This window comes from Lepus europaeus, chromosome 5 (genome assembly GCF_033115175.1).
Source record: "Lepus europaeus isolate LE1 chromosome 5, mLepTim1.pri, whole genome shotgun sequence".
Lineage (NCBI taxonomy): Eukaryota > Metazoa > Chordata > Mammalia > Lagomorpha > Leporidae > Lepus > Lepus europaeus.
In genome coordinates, this window is record NC_084831.1 from 134,908,880 (window position 1) to 134,926,228 (window position 17,349).

The 17,349-nt window shown below is 41.9% G+C and overlaps 1 protein-coding gene and 1 pseudogene across 1 annotated transcript; both read left to right on the plus strand.

Annotated features, from left to right (window-relative positions):
• The first annotated feature begins 37 nt into the window (after positions 1-37).
• On the plus strand, positions 38-14,386 carry LOC133760369 (immunoglobulin-binding protein 1-like). Its single transcript, XM_062192724.1, has 2 exons — positions 38-219; positions 12,946-14,386. Exon 2 carries the CDS (start codon positions 12,971-12,973, stop codon positions 14,003-14,005), a length of 1,035 nt encoding a protein of 344 aa, XP_062048708.1. The 5' UTR covers positions 38-219; positions 12,946-12,970; the 3' UTR covers positions 14,006-14,386.
• A 103-nt stretch (positions 14,387-14,489) lies between these two features.
• LOC133760368 (collagen alpha-5(IV) chain-like) lies at positions 14,490-16,391 on the plus strand (annotated as a pseudogene).
• Positions 16,392-17,349: the final 958 nt, after the last annotated feature.

Genomic DNA, 17,349 nt, shown 5'->3' on the forward strand with positions numbered 1-17,349 from the left:
ACGTCACAGTTCCGGTAAAGCCCTACGAACTGTGGCAAGTACATGGGAAGCTGCACATTCATCGTTGTAACCTTTAGAGGGCGCCAAGTCACCCCAGATCAGAGCCTTCTCAGCGGACACAGGAATTGTGGTTTTGGGACCGAACTTCTAAAGCCCACTCTTGTGCCATTAAGTCTCTTAATTGTCACAGAAGCTACAAAAAAGGAGAAGGTGATTTAGGTGAGTATTCTCTCATCAAGTATTTCCATGTCTGTAGTTCTTTAAATCCCGGAAGTGTGATTTCTTTTTGTTTGTTTTTTGTTTTTGTTTTTTTTTGACAGGCAGAGTGGATAGAGAGAGAGACAGAGAGAAAGGCCTTCCTTTGCCGTTGGTTCATCCTCCAATGGCCGCTGCGGCCCGCGCATCGCGCTGATCCGAAGCCAGGAGCCAGGTGCTTCTCCTGGTCTCCCATGCAGGTGCAGGGCCCAAGGACCTGGGCCATCCTCCACTGCCTTCCCCCGGCATAGCAGAGAGCTGGCCTGGAAGAGGGGCAACCGGGACAGAATCCGGCGCCCCGACTGGGACTAGAACCTGGGATGCCGGCGCCGTAAGGCGGAGGATTAGCCTGTTAAGCCAGGGCGCCGGCCTCGGAAGTGTGATTTTAAGCTTCAAATTTACAAAAAAAAAAAAAAAAAAAAATCAAGCAGTGTCATTCTTCAGATTGGGCCTGCAGAGGGAGCTAGCAGATATGGTTGAGAAAGCATGGAATTTTTTTTTTTTTTTTATATTAACCAAGGGTCCATGAAGCACAATTATAGAAGCAGTGACAGTAGCAGCACTAAGCTGGCATCATTTTTATTATTCCCACTGAGTGCTTGAACGCTGATGTAACAGATCTTCATAGATTCTGTGTTCAGGCATATTTTCCAATATGGTTCATTGAATGGTTTCTTTTTCTTAATTATCATATTTGAAAGGCAGAAGAGAGAGAGAAAGAAACACACACACAAGCACACATACACACATAGATCTTCCAGCCACTGGATCACTTCCCAAATGGTTGCAATAGCCAGGGCTGGACCAGGCTGAAGCCAGAAGCCAGGAACTACATCTGGGTCTTGCACATGGGTGAAAGGGACCCAAGCACATGGGCCATCCTAAGGTGCCTTCCAAAGTGGAGCAGCTGGGACTTGACCCTGGACTCTGGTATGGGATGCCAGTGATGAAAGTGGCAACTTAACCCACTGTTCCACTTGCCAGCAAAAAGTCACAAATGCAAATACCTGCAGCAAACAAGAAGGTAAGATAATGTAAGAAAGTGGATCAGAGAAGCTCTAACTGGAAAGTGCAACCCCGGGTTGACTCAGTTTAGCTAAATGTCAAACTTGAGAGCATGAGCCAGATATGGCAAGGTTTTATCCTCTTTTCAATAGAAAATTAAAATTAAAATAGATTTTAATATGAAATCTTCCATTGACAACAAATTGATTTTTTTCTTTTGAAGATCTTAACCCACATTTTTATTACTGTAGTATTGGAGGTTACAAAGTATTAATCGTCTGTTATGATGTTTTTCTGCTCTCTACACACACACACACACACACTTCTCTTTTGCCAAGCTTTCTGAAAGTAATCTGCAAGCATCAGGATACCACCATGGTATTGTGCTATGTATCTCACAAGAAAGGGGGCATTCCTATGGAATTTTAGCACTGCTACCACATCTAAGAAAGTCAATATAATTGTCTCCAAAATGTCCTCATCTAATGTTGTTCTAGAGTTGGTTTGCACGGAGAGAATGTGTGTATCTCTTCCAAGTTCAATAATATTGTTTAACATCGGTCATGGTGGGAATATTTACACAATGAAAATTGGCAAAATACTGGCTCCCCTTACCCTGAACTGTGTGTTAAACATTTACAAACACACAATTCTTTTAAAAAAGCTTTTTTTTTTTTTTAAAAAAATTACTTATTCATTTGAGAGGAAGACAGAGATTTAGAGAGAGCTCCCATCCGCTCCTCATACACTTGAAATGACCAGGGATGGGCCAGGCTGAAGCTGAGAGCCAAGAGTACAATTGAGGTCTCCCATAGGGGTGGTAGGGACCTAAGTACTTGAGCCGTCACCACTGTCTCCCAAGGTCTGATTTAGCAGGAAGCTGGAATATGGAGCATGGCCAGAACGTCATCCTAAGCACTCCCAAGCTGTATGTAGGATACAGCTGTACTAACTGGCATCTTAGACACCAGCCAGATGTCCACCTCATACTTCTTTTTTTTTTTTAAAGTTTCATTGCTATATTTATAATATTTTTAGAAGGATTTTATTTAATGAATATAAATTTCATAGGTACAGCTTTTGGATTATAGCAGTTCTTTCCCCGATACCTGCCCTCCCACCTCTTACTCCCTCTCCCATCCCATTCTTCATTAAGATTCGTTTTTAATTATCTTTATATACAGAAGATCAACTCTGTACTAAGAAAAGATTTCAACAGTTTGCACCCACACAAACACACAAAATATAAAGTACTGTTTGAAGACTAGTTTGACTGTTAATTCTCATATAATTCTCATATAATTCCTACATGAGGAGCAAGCACACAGTGACTCCCATTGTTGATTTAACAATTGACACTCTTATTTATGATGTCAGTGATCACCCAAGGCTCTTGTCATGAGTTGACAAGGCTATGGAAGCCTTTTGAGTCCACAAACTCCGACATTATTTAGACAAGGCCATAATCAAAGTGGAAGTTCTCTCTTCCCTTCAGAGAAAGGTGCCTCCTTCTTTGATGGCCCCTTCTTTCCACTGGGATCTCACTCACAGAGATCTTTCATGTAGTTCATTTTTTGCCATGGTGTCTTTGGCTTTCCATGCCTGAAATGCTCTCATGGGCTTTTTAGCCAGAACCAAATGCTTTAAAGGCTGATTCAGAGGCCAGAATGCTATTTAGGGCATTTGTCATTCTATGAGTCTGCTGTGTATCCTGCTTCCCATGTTGGATCATTCTCTCCTTTTTAATTATATCTATTATTATTAGCAGACACTTGGCCTTATTTATGTGATCCCTTTAGCACTTATTCCTATATTTATGATCATTTATGCCCTTAAACTGATCACTTTAACTAGTAAGATGGCATTGGTACCTGCCAAGTTAATGGAGTCCCCTGGCAAGTTTTTAGCTTTACCTTTAGGAGTAAGTCTGAGAGAACGTGTACCGAACTGTACATTGCCTCCACCTCTTATTCCCTCTCTTATTTTTAACAGAGATCAATTTTCAATTGGATTTAAATACCTAAGAATAATTCTGTGTTAAGTAAAGAGTTCAACCAATGGTATTAAGTAGAACAAGAAAATAGTAAAAAGAGGAGCCAGCACTGTGGCTTAGCAGGCTAGGCCACCACCTGCAGCGCTGGCATCCCATATGGATGCCAGTTCAGATCCCAGCTGCTCCACTTCCGATCCAGCTCTCTGCTATGGCCTGGGAAAACAGTAGAGGATTGCCCAAGTCCTTGGGCCCCTGCACTTACGTGGGAGACCCAGAAGAAGTTCCTGGCTTCTGGCTTCGGATTGGCGAAGCTCTTGCCGTTGCGACCAATTGGGGAGTGAACCAGTGGATGGAAGACCTCTCTCTCTCTCTCCCTCTGCCTCTCCTTCTCTCTCTGTGTAACTGACTTTCAAATAAATAAATAAATCTTTAAAAAAAAAGAAAATAGTAAAAATAATAATGTGTTAATCTGTTCCTTGACAGTACAAGAGCTGCGATCATTATAATTGATATACAAAAAGCTACACATAGCAATATGTTCTATTTGGTGAGATTGGACACATGCATATACTTATGAAACCATCACCACAATGACAATATTGCACATGTCCACCCCCCTGAGCTTCCTTGTCTCTGTTTAGTTTTCCTATTTTGTTTGTTGTAAAAACACATATGAGATCTATTATCTTAACAAAAAATTTTAAGTGCACGATGCGGTATTGTTAACTAAGGCACCATGTTGTGCAGTAAATCTCTAGAGCTTTTTCATCCGGTATCACTGACACTTTGCTCCCTTGAGTGTAATACAACTCCCTGTCCTCTGTTCTCAACCCTTGGCAACCATCTGACTGCTTTCTGCTTCTGTGAGTTTTACTATTTTAGATACTTCATGTAAGTGGCAGCATGCAGTACTTGTTCTTCTGTGACTGGTTACTTCTCTTAGCATAATATTCTCCAGGTTCATCCATGTTCTCACATATAGCAGAGTTGCCTTCATTCTAAAGTACATATACTACTTTTTACATATCAATTGATGTTCAGGTTGTTTTCAAATCCTGGATATTATGAAAAATATATGATACACATGGGGGCTCAGATATCACTTTGCATTCCTGATTTCTATTCTTTTGGATATATATCTAAAAGTAAGGTTGATGGATCATATGGTAGTTTTATTTTTAATATTTTGAGGACTTGGTACCATTTTCTGTAATGACTGCACTGATTTACGTCCCCACCAACAGTGTACAGTATTCTGATTTTTCTACATCCTTGCCAACACACACACACACACACACACATTTTTCCAATAGCCATCCTAACAGGTGTGAGGTGATAGATCTTTGTGATTTCAATTGCATTTTCCTGATGGCTAATGATGTTGGGCTTATTTTCATGTTTCTATTGGTTGTTTGTATGACTTTTTTGAAGAAATGACTATTTAAGTCCTTCGCTCCTTTTAAAATCAGGTTAATTTTTTCCTATTAACCTCCAACCAGCTATATAGCTTACAAATATTTCCATACATTCTGCACATTATCTTCCCATTTTGTTGACTGTTTCCTTTATATGACAGAAGGTTTTAGTTTTATGCAATCCCAATAATCTGTTTGCTCTTTATTTCTGTGTCATATCCAGAAAATTGTTTGACCAATGTCAAAGGTTTTCCTCCTGCTTTCATCTAGAAGTTTCAGTTTCAGCTCTTACATTTATATATTGAATCTGTTTTGTTTCATTTTTTTTGAAAAAAATTTTATTTGAGAGGTAGAGTTACAGTCAGAGGAAGGAAGAAACAGACAAAGAAAGGTCTTCCATTCATTGGCTAATTCCCCAAATGACCAGAGCTAGGCCAATCTGAAGCTAGGAGCCAGGAGCTTCTTTCAGGTCTCCCATGTGGGTGCAGGGTCCCAAGCACTTGGCCCATCTTCTACTGCTTTCCCAGGCCATAAGCAGAGGGCTAGATTGAAAAAGGAGCAGCCTGGACACCAACCAGTGTCCATATGGGATGCCCGTGATGCAGGCAGAGGCTTAGCCTACTGTCAAGCTCCCATTTTGTTTTATTTTGTATGTGGTATAAAAAAAAAGGTCCAATTTCATTTGCATGTTTTCTAGCTTTATTTATCAGAGAGTCTATTCTTTCTGCATTGTCTATACTTGGCACACTAATCAGCTTTCCATAAATTTGTAAACTCATTTTTTTGCTTTTTATTCTGTTCCATTGGCATATTTGTATGTATTTATGACAGTAGGAGACTGTTTTAATTACTGTAGCTTTGCAATAAGGTTTGAAATCAAACTATGATGCTTGCAGTTTTGCTCTTCTTTCACAAGTTTTTTTTTTGTTTGTTTGTTTGTTTTAACGTATTTAGGGTCTTCTGTGGTTCCAACTGAATTTCAGGTTTATTTTTTCTATTTCCATATAAAATCCTTGCTATAGGCTGCATGTTTATAATTCTTCCCCCAAATTCATATGTTGAAATGCTGACTCTTAATGGGATGGAATTAGAGTCTTTGGGAGGGATTTGGTTTCGGTGAGGACATTAGTATGGATCCTTCATAATAAGATTAGGATTATAATAGGATTATAAGAAGAAAAAGGGACTAGATCTGGCTCTCTGCCTTGTGGGGATACAATGAGAAGATGGACACTAGGAAGAGGACCCTCACAAGGCATCTGCAAACTGAGAAAATTTTATGTCTTCCTTTCTGATTTTTTGCTTTTTATTTCTTTTACTTGTTTATTTACTCTGACTAGGATTCCCAGTACTATGCTAAATGAAAGTGGTAAGAGTGGGCACTTTTATACTCTTAGTGGAAAAATTTCCAGCTTGTTGCCATTGAGTATAACTTGAGCTGTGGGAATGTTTATATACAGCCCTTGTTATGTTGAGTTAAATTCCCTTCTATGCCTAGTTTGTTGAGAGTTTTTATGAAGGGTGGTGGATTTTTAAAATGCTTTTTCTGCATCTCTTTAGATGACTGTATGATTTTTATCTTCCATTGTGTTCATATTGTATATCACTGTAAGGCTGCCACAAAACACAGCAAACACCAGAGTTAAAGGAAAGGTATGGAGTTGGGTAGGAGAAGTCCAATGGGCCTGGGGGAGAGGGCGAGAGGGTAGGAGAGCTATTATAATTCAAAAGTTGTACTTTGGAAATTTATATTTATTAAATAAAAGTTGGAAAAAAAGAGAGCATAAGAGAGAGATCAAGAGAGACAGCACATGTTCACGAACAGGTCCTGCTTGGGGGATGGGCAGGGAAGTAGGAGCAGTGAATACCATTAGGGTGGGTGTAGAGTAACACTGGTGGTTGGGCCATGGCACTTAGGACCAAAGTCTAATTAACCTGGTGAGCTGGCTGGTTTGAAGGGCCAGTCTAGGAAATGCTTGCTAATGGTACCAGGAAATTGAGATTGTAGGAATTGAGGAGACCTGGCAAGTCAGCTTGGTATTCCAAAGACCTGATTATCCTGTCTGACTTGCTCATGATAAAACAAAAGAGTCATCAAAAGGGTAGGATATCTAATTTGTTTTGCAGTAAACAGGGAACTCAGAAGGATGGGATCACTACTCCCTTGTTATTCTTATGGTAAAATAGGAACAGGAGTGGGAGAGGCAAAGATCAGTTGGAGGACTAGGGCCTGAGAGTGAAGGCATGGAAATGGCCCATTCCCAAATTCGCCCTTGCCTCTCTGGGAGGAGGGTTTTAGAGAGGATTATTGATAAGACTGACTTTGGACAAGGTCTGGTCCTGAGATTAGGTCAGAATTCCTGGGCAGAGGGGGTAGGTACAATGAGCTGAGACATCAAGAGCTGGGGCTGTGAATGTAGAAGAAAGGGGTTTTGGCTCAGACCCTTGACCTCTAGTGGGAACTTTGGAGGCCAAAGAGATCTGGGCTGGAGAGCAGGAAGTACACATAGGAGGTTTAGATCAAAGATAGGAAAAAGCTTGAACATATGGGCTCTCCTTCCATTTTCCCCAATGTTCACAGAAGTGATAAAGATCCTGAATTATATCAGGGTCAAATGTACCATTGAGGGGCTACTTTGATTGATTATTAAGGTCCTATGTGGGCCATGTCTGATTACAAAGAAAGATGAGGCAGCAGTATTTGAGGTCTGGAGCCAGTTTGAAAGGGACCATATTACTTTGAAGACAGCTGAGAGGAGAATTGGACAGAATGCAAGACGAAGCAAATTCCATGGTGATCTGTAGAGTCGGATCGGCAGATATCAGGCATCCCAGAGATCTCAGCTGTCTGACGGGATGATATAGGAACAGAGGGCAGGGATCGTCACCCATGCACCCACTGGATCCCAGGGTTTAGCCCATAGAAGAGAAACAGGGGATTGAGTCATCACCCACACCCACTGTTGCCCAGACACAGTCTGTAGAGGCATGAGGCCATGGGAGTTGTGGTGCCTGGTACCAGGACTTTGAGATGAAGCAGAGAGGACCTGCAACCCATAGTGGAGGTCATTGTGAGAATTTCTCAATCCACGTCTTTCTTACCTCAGGACTTGATAGGACGATGTGGGGATGGAGATCATGAAGTGTTTGGTGGAGTGGAAGGAGTTCTGGGAGTGTGTTTTGTGGCTGGCAGAAATCCAGGACTCTAAGGCACCTCAAATCCTGAATGGAGAGCAAAGTCAATGAGGGAGCTTGGATCCGAGTCACGGCACCAATGTAAGGCTGCCATGAAACACACCAAACACCAGAGTTAGAGGAAAGGTATATTGTTGGCTAGGGGTAAGTCCAAAGGGCTGGGGAGAGAGGGTGAGAAGGTAAGAGAGGAGAGGGAAAGAGAGTAAGAGAGAGGAGGAGAGCCTACGAGAGATCAAGAGAGCATGTGTTTGGGAACATGTCCTCTTAAACCCTTGCTGGGGAGTGGGCAGGGAAGTAGGAGTAGCGAATTCCGTTAAGGTGGGGGTGGAGCCTACTATGCAACGTGGTTATGGGGGCCATGCAACATGGTGATGGGGGCCAGGGCCTAAGATGGCATCTGAGGCATAGTTGGCACCACAGATAAGACTGTGCCAGCATTTTACTAACAATTACCATAATTGATTTGTGTATGTTGAACCACATAACCCTTTTGTAGTGATGCTTTTCCTGACTATGGAACTAATAAAAAAAAAGCATCTAGCTGTTGATTCTCCTTACTTTGGCTTATTCTGTAATGGTTTTCCAGCCTCCAAAAAGTACAGTATAAGGTTGGTCAATGTTATCCAATTTGTTACTGTTGGAACTATTCTTTTTTTTTTTTTTAACTATTTATTTATTTGGAAGGTAGAGTTACAGAGAGGCAGAGAGAGAGAGAGAGAGAGAGAGAGAGAGAGAGAGAGAGAGGTCTTCCTCTCTCTTCCGCTGGTTCACTCCCCAAATATCCACAATAGGAGTTGGGCTGATTTGAAGCCAGGAGCCAGAAGCTTATTCTGAGTCTCTCACATGTAGGGCCCTTTTCTACAGCTTTCCCAGGGCAAAGCAGAGAGCTGGATTGGAAGTGGAGCAGCCAGGACTGGAACCAGTGCCCATATGGGACGCTGGCATTGCAGGTGGCAGATTTACCCACTAAGCCACAGCAGGGGTCCCACTGATGGAACTATTCTTCTCCAAACAGACTTTCAACTAGTCTCTTTACTTACATTTGCTCTCATTCTCAGAATAATTCATTCTCCAGAATGTTAATTCTAAATTGTAAATTATATCATATCACTGTCATGTATAAAATGTTAACTGAAGGGGATGTATGGTTAGGAAGAGTTTTTTTTTTTTAAATGAAAAATATTGTAGCATATTTGTATCATGTAGTGAAGGATCCCAAGAAATGATAAATCAACACTTTGAGAGGAGGATATAGGAGTGATGTCCTTGGGGAGGGGAAAGGATTGAGCCCATGGCCCTATACAAGAATTGAACTTGGGACCACAGGTAGTTTATCTGTAGTAACAAGAAAGAAATTATACAGCTATAGCAGCAGATAGATAAGGATATATGGTAGTGGAAATCTGTTGAAGTTCTCTGCTATAATTGTTGTCATTTTCTCATCTCAAAGTGGGGTGAGGAGGAAATCCAAGCTATTTTATTATAGCATATTTTGCACATGTAGGTGTGGACTTTTTCTATGTTAATACATATAGATGATGATCATTCTAAGAGCTGTATAAAGTTTAATAATAAAGTGGATATTGGTGTCTCTCTGTTCAGCACCCATTCTTCCCATCTCTCTTCTTTTTAAATAAAATTTCCATTCCCGCCCCCCCCCCCCCCCCCCCCCGGATCTCCCTTCCTCTATGCAGTTCTATGTCTCTGAAAAAGCTGAACCATTTTCAGCTCCAGGTGTGTAGTCTTTTGGCATAAAGGAAATCCTATCCCATGTAAATTACTGCCTTGGGAGAAGACACTGATGCATGACCATGAAGATGTGAGATGTGAGGAGACATTTACTGGAGATTCTATATAATATTAGTTAGTACAAAGGCTAAGCTGATATAATAAAGAGACCCACAAACACAATGGATCAAATAAGACAAAAGTTTTTTCTCTATTATGTGACAATTTGACAAGTCTAGGTTGGTAAGGCAGCTTTGTGGACTGGATCATTCAAGGAACTTAGTTCTTTTTATCTTGGTGCTTGGTTATCTCTTAGAATTTTGTTCTTCCATGCATGGTTGAAGTTGGGTTGTTTGCAGAGAAGAGAAAGTGAAGAAGTCTGGAATAAGGAGTTTTCCTTTTAAGTCAATGAAGGAGGAATTTTAGACAGTAATTCCATTCACATTCCATTTGCAAGAGCTTGGTTGCATGGTTACATTAACTGAGAGGAAGTCTGGGAAATGTGGTCACTAACCAGGTGGGCATGTGACCAGGAAGAATGGGTAAACAAACTGTTACAGCTGTCTTCCAGATTCTCCCGGAAGAGTTCTGTAGTGTCTCTAGTTCTGCAGATTGTTGTCTGCAATTTTAACTACTGAGGATGTGGCCAGTCCAGGGAGAAGAGCAGATCCAAAGGCATTGTAGAGAAATAGTGCTGAAGCCACTGGATTTAGTGGATCCTGGAGTCATCCTCATCATTGGACTCCAATTAGGTGAACCAAAACTTTTCCTTGTCATGACAGTTTGGCTTTAATTTTCTTTTCACTGTAGTAGAGATGCTACCCAAATTATTCAATTTTCCACTACTGACACATTGTATTTACATTTTCTTCTGTTTTTTTTTTTTAGATTTATTTATTTATTTGAAAGTCAGAGCCAAACAGAGAGAGAAGGAGAAGCAGAGAGAGAGAGAGAAAGAGAGAGAAAGAGAGAGAGAGAGAGAGAGAGAGAGAGAGAGAGAGAGAGAGAGAGAGACGTCTTCCATCCACTGGTTCACTCCTGAATTGGCAGCAACAGCCAGAGCTGTGCCGATTCAAAGCCAGGAGCCAGAAGCTTCTTCTGTATCTCCCATGCGGCTGCAGGGGCCCAAGAACTTGGGCCATCTTCCACTGCTTTCCCAGGCCATAGCAGAGAGCTGGATCAGAAGTGGAGCAGCTGGGACTTGAACCGGCACCCATATGGGATGCCAGCACTGCAGGCGGCAGCTTTATACGCCATGCCACAGCACAGGCCCCTCCTTCTGTTTCTAAAGCTGGATAAATATTTTTGTACACATGACTATTTCTATAGGATAAAATTCTAAGATGTGTAATTATGTGTTAAATGATATGTGCATCTAAACTTTCGATAAGCATTGCCAAGTTGCACCAAAGTACATTTAATAATATTTCTATTCCACAACCACTGTTCTTCTCCTTGAATGACCTGGAACATCTCCCTTTGATTCTTTTCTAAAAACATTGTAATTTATTTATTTACTTTATTTGTTACAGAGAGAGCAAGATATACTGAGAAACTAGTTCACTCCCCAATTGCCTGCAACGTGTGGAGTTAGGTCAGGCTGACACCAAGAACCTGGAACTCAATTCAGATCTCCCATGTAGATGGCAGGGAACCAACTACTTGAGCCATTATATGCTGCCTCCCAGGGTGCCTGTTGGCAGGAAGCTGGGATTTGAACCGGGTGACTCTGATACAGATGTGTGTATCCCTGTTGGTATCTTAGCTACTAGGCCAAAGCCTGGCCCCATTCTTTTGATTCCTTCTATGTCTTGGTTTTATAGTGTAGCTTTTACAGAAGAGCATTTTGTTTACATGGGTGCTCTTTTGTTGCTGATGCTTAATCTTAGCATTTTTCATAAATTTCTTGTTGTACCTGCTCATTCTCTGTTCACTAAGCCGCACTGAAAAGAACCACAGTCTATAAAGGTTGCTTGCACATCCATGAAGATGGATGTCTAAAATGAACAAAATTACTTAAGTAGTGTCACTTTTATTCTGTGGAAAATTTGTTCAAAAATCATGCCATGTTCAGTTGAAACAAAAGTGAAATCGTGACCTTTTCCCTGTTGACATACAGATTTAAGTCCCTTTAAAATGTCTAATCAAGGGTCAGATGTTGGCACATGGGTTATATCACTGCTTTGGACACCTGCAACCTATTTCAAAGTGGCTGGTTCAAGTCCTGGCTACTCCACTCCCAATTCTAGCTTCCTGCAAATGTGTACCCCAGGAAGCAGCAAGATGATGGCTCAAGTACTTGGGTCCCTAGTAGCATGTGGGAGACCCAGATTGAGTTCTGGGCTCCTGGCTTTGGCCTTGCCCATATCTGGCTGTTTTGGGCATTTGGGGGAGTAAACCAGAAGATGAAAGATCTCTTCATCTGTTTTACTATTTCTGTCTCTCTGCCTTTCAAATAAAATGAAAGCAAAATTTTAAAAATGCCTAATCAAGTTCTTTTGGAGGGATAAGTATATTTTGTTTTGAAGTAAAATACTCTCAACTTGGGACTATTTAAAAATAGTAATTTATTCTTTCTTATGGAATGACAGACAACACTAGAGTTGTAGTAGCCTACAGCCTTCATATGAAATTTTCTGAGATGGGAAGCAATGTTTGAGACTGGGACATTGGGGGATAGGAGAATGTAAGAGCTTCTTTGTTTGCTGTCCGCTTACTATGACCACTACAGAGAATGGCAACACCCACAAATTATTCTGGAAATAGGAGTATAGATGGGTTAAATGGAGCCAGGGCTTGGGAAGCCAGGTTGTGGTAACCTGGATGAGAAATTAAATGGGCCTGAACTGGCCAGAGAGAGATGGGGAAAGTAAGAGACAGATGAACCTACAAGGTACTAGCGATAGTTACCTTTTGGTGACCATTTGCTATATCCTAGGCACTGGACTAACTGCTTTACACATATTGATTCTTCCTTACAACAATGCTAAAGTGTTATTTCCACATTTTATAAAAAAGTAACCGGGACTAAGAGAGATTAAATGACTTGCTCCAGGTGGTGCAGCAGAGTCAAATTCAACTCTGGCGGTCTCCCTCTGCAGCCTGACTTTTACACATAGTCAACACTGTGCTCTGTGCTGTTTGCTCTGCACCAAAGACAGAAACTTGATAGGACTTTTCGACTGTTAGATAGGAGGTACAAGGGTCAGAGAGGCAAAGGTGACTTTCGTTGTGTTTCAGGGGTAAACTATGATGATAACTATAATTATTCCTTGGTAGAAGTGATAAAAGACAATTTTGAAAAGTGGTAAGATCATGACTCTCATAAACATTAACATTTAACTTGTTCCACAGTTTGAAAGGAAATTTGAAGAACAGCATGCCCTCCCCCAAGATGGCAGCATCAGAAGAAGAGTTACGGCTGCCGCGGCTGCCCAAGCTGTTTGAAACCAGCAAGCAGCTCCTGGACCAAGTAGAAGTAGCAACTGAACCCACCGGTTCCCGGATGGTCCAGGACAAAGTGTTCAAGGGATTAGACCTCCTTGGGAAAGCCGCCGAAATGTTAACGCAGCTCGACTTGTTCAGCCAAAATGAAGATTTGGAAGAGATTGCTTCCACCGATCTGAAGTACTTGATGGTGCCAGCGTTTCAAGGAGCCCTCACCATGAAACAAGTGAACCCCAGCAAGCGCCTAGATCATTTGCAGCGGGCCCGAGAACATTTTATAAACTACCTAACTCAGTGCCATTACTATCATGTGGCAGAGTTTCAGCTGCCCAAAATCAGGAACAACTCAGCTGAAAATAGCACTACTAGTTCCTCCATGGCCTATCCTAACCTCGTTGCTATGGCATCTCAAAGACAGGCTAAAATAGAGAGATACAAGCAGAAGAAGGAGGTGGAGAATAGGTTGTCGGCACTGAAATCTGCTGTGGAAAGTGGTCAAGCAGATGACGACTGTGTTCGTGAATATTATCGCCTTCACCTTCGGAGGTGGATTGGTATCAGCTTGGAAGAGATTGAGAGCATTGACCAGGAGATAAGAATCCTGAGAGAAAAAGACTCTTCCAAAGAGGCATCAACATCTCACTCATCTCATCAGGAAAGGCCTCCAATGAAACCCTTCATTCTCACTCGGAATGCTACCCAAGCCAAAGTGTTTGGAGCTGGCTATCCGAGTCTGGCAACCATGACTGTGAGCGACTGGTACGATCAGCATCGCAAGTACGGAGCATTTCCAGATCAAGGAATAGCCAAGACCCCAGCTGAGTTCAAAAGATCAGCTCAACAACAGGAAGACAAAGAACAAAATGAGGAAGAGGAGGACGAAAACACAATCCACCGAGCAAGGGAGTGGGATGACTGGAAGGACACCCATCCAAGGGGCTATGGAAACCGACAGAACATGGGCTAAGCTTCCCCAAACCGGATAGGACTGCAGGGCGCACACCTTCCCTACCAAGGAAAACCATGCAGTCTCCCCTCCCTGGGCTCCTGCTTCAGCTGTGTACAACGAAGGCAAGGACAGTAAATCTTGCCTTGCGTTTAATAAAGTGTTGGGTGATTTAAAAAAAAAAATAAAGAACAGCATGCATTTATGGATCAGGAATATTGAAATGAATATGCAAATGAAGGGAAAATTGGCTTTTTCCACAGTGGAGAGGGGACCCAATTAAACCTCCCCACGTGGGCATAATCTGTATTTGTATTGATAAGAATTATTTTCATTGCTTTTAGTTATATATAGTTTATTGAGTTACAACCTTGTTCTCATAGAATAAAAGCCAAATAACCTTGAAGACTGTGCTTAGTCGGTGCATAATTATTCCAAGTCATACATTTTGTTGTTTCCCTGTAGTGGGTGGAGGAAGACATCAAGTGGCAAGTAGTAGGGCTGTCAGGATGGTAATGAGGTTGATTTTAGCTGTGTTGCTTTTAGAAACCCATGACATATTCTTGTGGAAATGCCCAATGAGGATGCCATTGGCCTTCCAGGAGAACCTGGTCCTGTAGGTGGTGGAGGTCATCCTTGGTCACCAGGGCCTCCAGGTGAAAAGTGCAAAGCAGGTCAAGATGGTATTCCTGGACCAGCTGGACAGAAGGGTGAACCAGGTCAACCAGGATTTGGAATCCCAGGAGCCCCTGGACTCCCAGGACTTTCTAGTCAAAGGGGTGATGGAGAATTTCCTGGCATGCCAGGAAAGCATGACCTTCCAGGTCCAAAAGGAAAATCAGACTTTCAGGGTTTCCCTGGTGTGGAAGGTCCCCCAGGGCTTCCTGGTTATCAAGGCCCAGCTCCAGAAGGCCCCAAAGGCAACCTTGGGCCCTAAGGTCTTCCTAGGAGACCAGGTCTATCAGGTCGAGATGGTCCTAGGGGGTCTCCCTGGAAATGGAGCTATTAAAGGAGAGAGAGGAAACCCAGGCCCACCCGGGCAATATGGCTTGTCTGATCTGAAGGAAGATCAAGGACCACAAGGACTCCCAGGTAACCCTGGCTGGCCTGGCCTCAATGGAATGAAAGGAGGTCCTGGCCTCCCTGGTGTTCCAGGATTCTCAGGCATGAAAGGACCAAGTGGAATGCCTGGCTCAACTGGCCCTGAGGGGGAACTAGGACTTATTGGACCACCAGGTTCTCCTGGATTACTTGGTCCTTTGGGATGGAGTATTATAATCAAAGGAGATGCTGGTCCTCCAGGGGTCCCAGCCAACCTGGGTTAAAAGATCCACCAAGATTACCAGGGCCTCAAGGCTTACCAGGTCCAATTGGCCCTCCAGGAGATTTGGAACACAATGGACTCCCTGGCTTTGATGGTGCAGGAGGATGCAAAGGAGACCCAAGTCTGCCAGGCCAGCCAGGTACCCATGATTTGAATGGACCCCCTGGCCCAGATGGATTGCAGAGTCCCCCAGGTCCCCTGGAACCTCCTCTGTTTCCCACAGATTCATCATCACATGCCATAGCCAGACAACAGATGCACCACAATGACCACGGGGTACAGTTCACATCTATGATGGCTGCTCCCTCCTGAACGTACAAGGAAATAAAAGAGCTCATGGTCAAGGCTTGGGAACGGCTGGCCTTCCTTGCTTCAGTACCATGCCTTTCATGTTCTGCAACATCAATAATGTTTGCAACTTTGCTTCAAGAAATGGCTATTTAAACTGTCTGTCCACTCCAGAACCCATGCCAGTGAGCATGGAATCCCTGAAGAGCCAAAGCATTGAGCGATTCATTCTGAGGATTACAAGATGAAGCCTCTATGCTTTGTCCAGTCATAAAATGGCACATTAGAAAGTCAGTTAGGAGAATCACGCACAGTAAAATAAAAGACTGCAGTTTGGGGGAAGAATTCTTTTTCATGGTGCTACTAATCCTGCTGTATCTCATGTTTCTAATATAAAAGTGTATTTTGCTCTGTAAGTAAAGAGTGTGTATATTGTGTAAATAGTGTTTTTTAGCTCAAAATGTTGAGTCATTTAGATGTGACCTGGCATGATTCACTCTTTACAGAAGATGTAGGAAAGCCTAGAATGCAGATGGAAAGATTTTATTCTATGTTTCTCAAAGTGAGAAAATTTATACTCTTGTATCATTACTGCTGAGAGTATTTTGAATTTTATCCTCCAAAATTCTCATTTCACTTTTTAAAAAAAGTATATACATATACATACCAAATTATAGTACCTTAGAGTAGTTCCTTTTTTTACTGTATTATACAAGACACTCTTTTTTTTGCTCATTCCTGACTGGGCAAAGTTCTCCCCCACAATTTCGAGAAGCAAAAGTACACACAAAAGTTAATAATTCTTTTCCTGGTGCTCCTTATGTAAGAATTATTCTGCTGTGATGTCTGTTTGTATGAAAACTGGGAAGACAACGCTGTTAGTCTTGGCTCTTCGATTACAAAAATTATGATGTTTCATACTCTTTGAATTTTAAACATTTTGTTATAAATAGTTACAGGATATCTTACTTCCTTAGTGATCATCTTCTTACTTAATGTTTTTAACACACCAACATAAATTTAATTAAAGATATATATATTATAAAAAGAAATAATTTCCAGAATGAGAAGCTTTTCCTCCCTTCTACCCTTCTTCCCTCCCTTCCTCTCCCCTTCCTTCCTTCCCTCCCTCTTTCCTTCTCTCCTTCTTCCCTTTCCTCCTCCTCCTCATCTCTGTCTACCCCTTCCTCTACATCTGTCTTTCCCTCCCCTTTTCCTTCTCTCCCTTCTTTCATACCCTATTTCCTTCCATCCTATCTTTCTTTATGCTTTTCACTTTATTTTTTTTCAGTTCCAGCTAAATTTGAGTTTTAGTAATTATTAACTTTTTTTTATTTAGTAAATATAAATTTCCAAAGTACAGTTTATGGATTACAATGGCTGTCCCCCCATAATTTCCCTCCCACTCGTGACCCTCCCATCTCCCGCTCCCTCTCCCATTCCATTCACATCAAGATTCATTTTCAATTATCTTTATATACAGAAGATCGATATAGTATATATTAAGTAAAGATTTCATCAGTTTGCACCCACAAAGAAACACAAAGTGTAAAAATACTGTTTCAGAACTAGTTATAGCATTACGTCACATTGGACAACACATTAAGGCAGAGATTCCCACATGAGAACTAAGTACACAGTGACTCCTGTTGTTGACTTAACAATTTGACACTCCTGTTCATGGCGTCAGTAATCTCCCTAGGCTCTAGTCATGAGTTGCCAAGGCTATGGAAGCCTTTTGAGTTTGCTGACT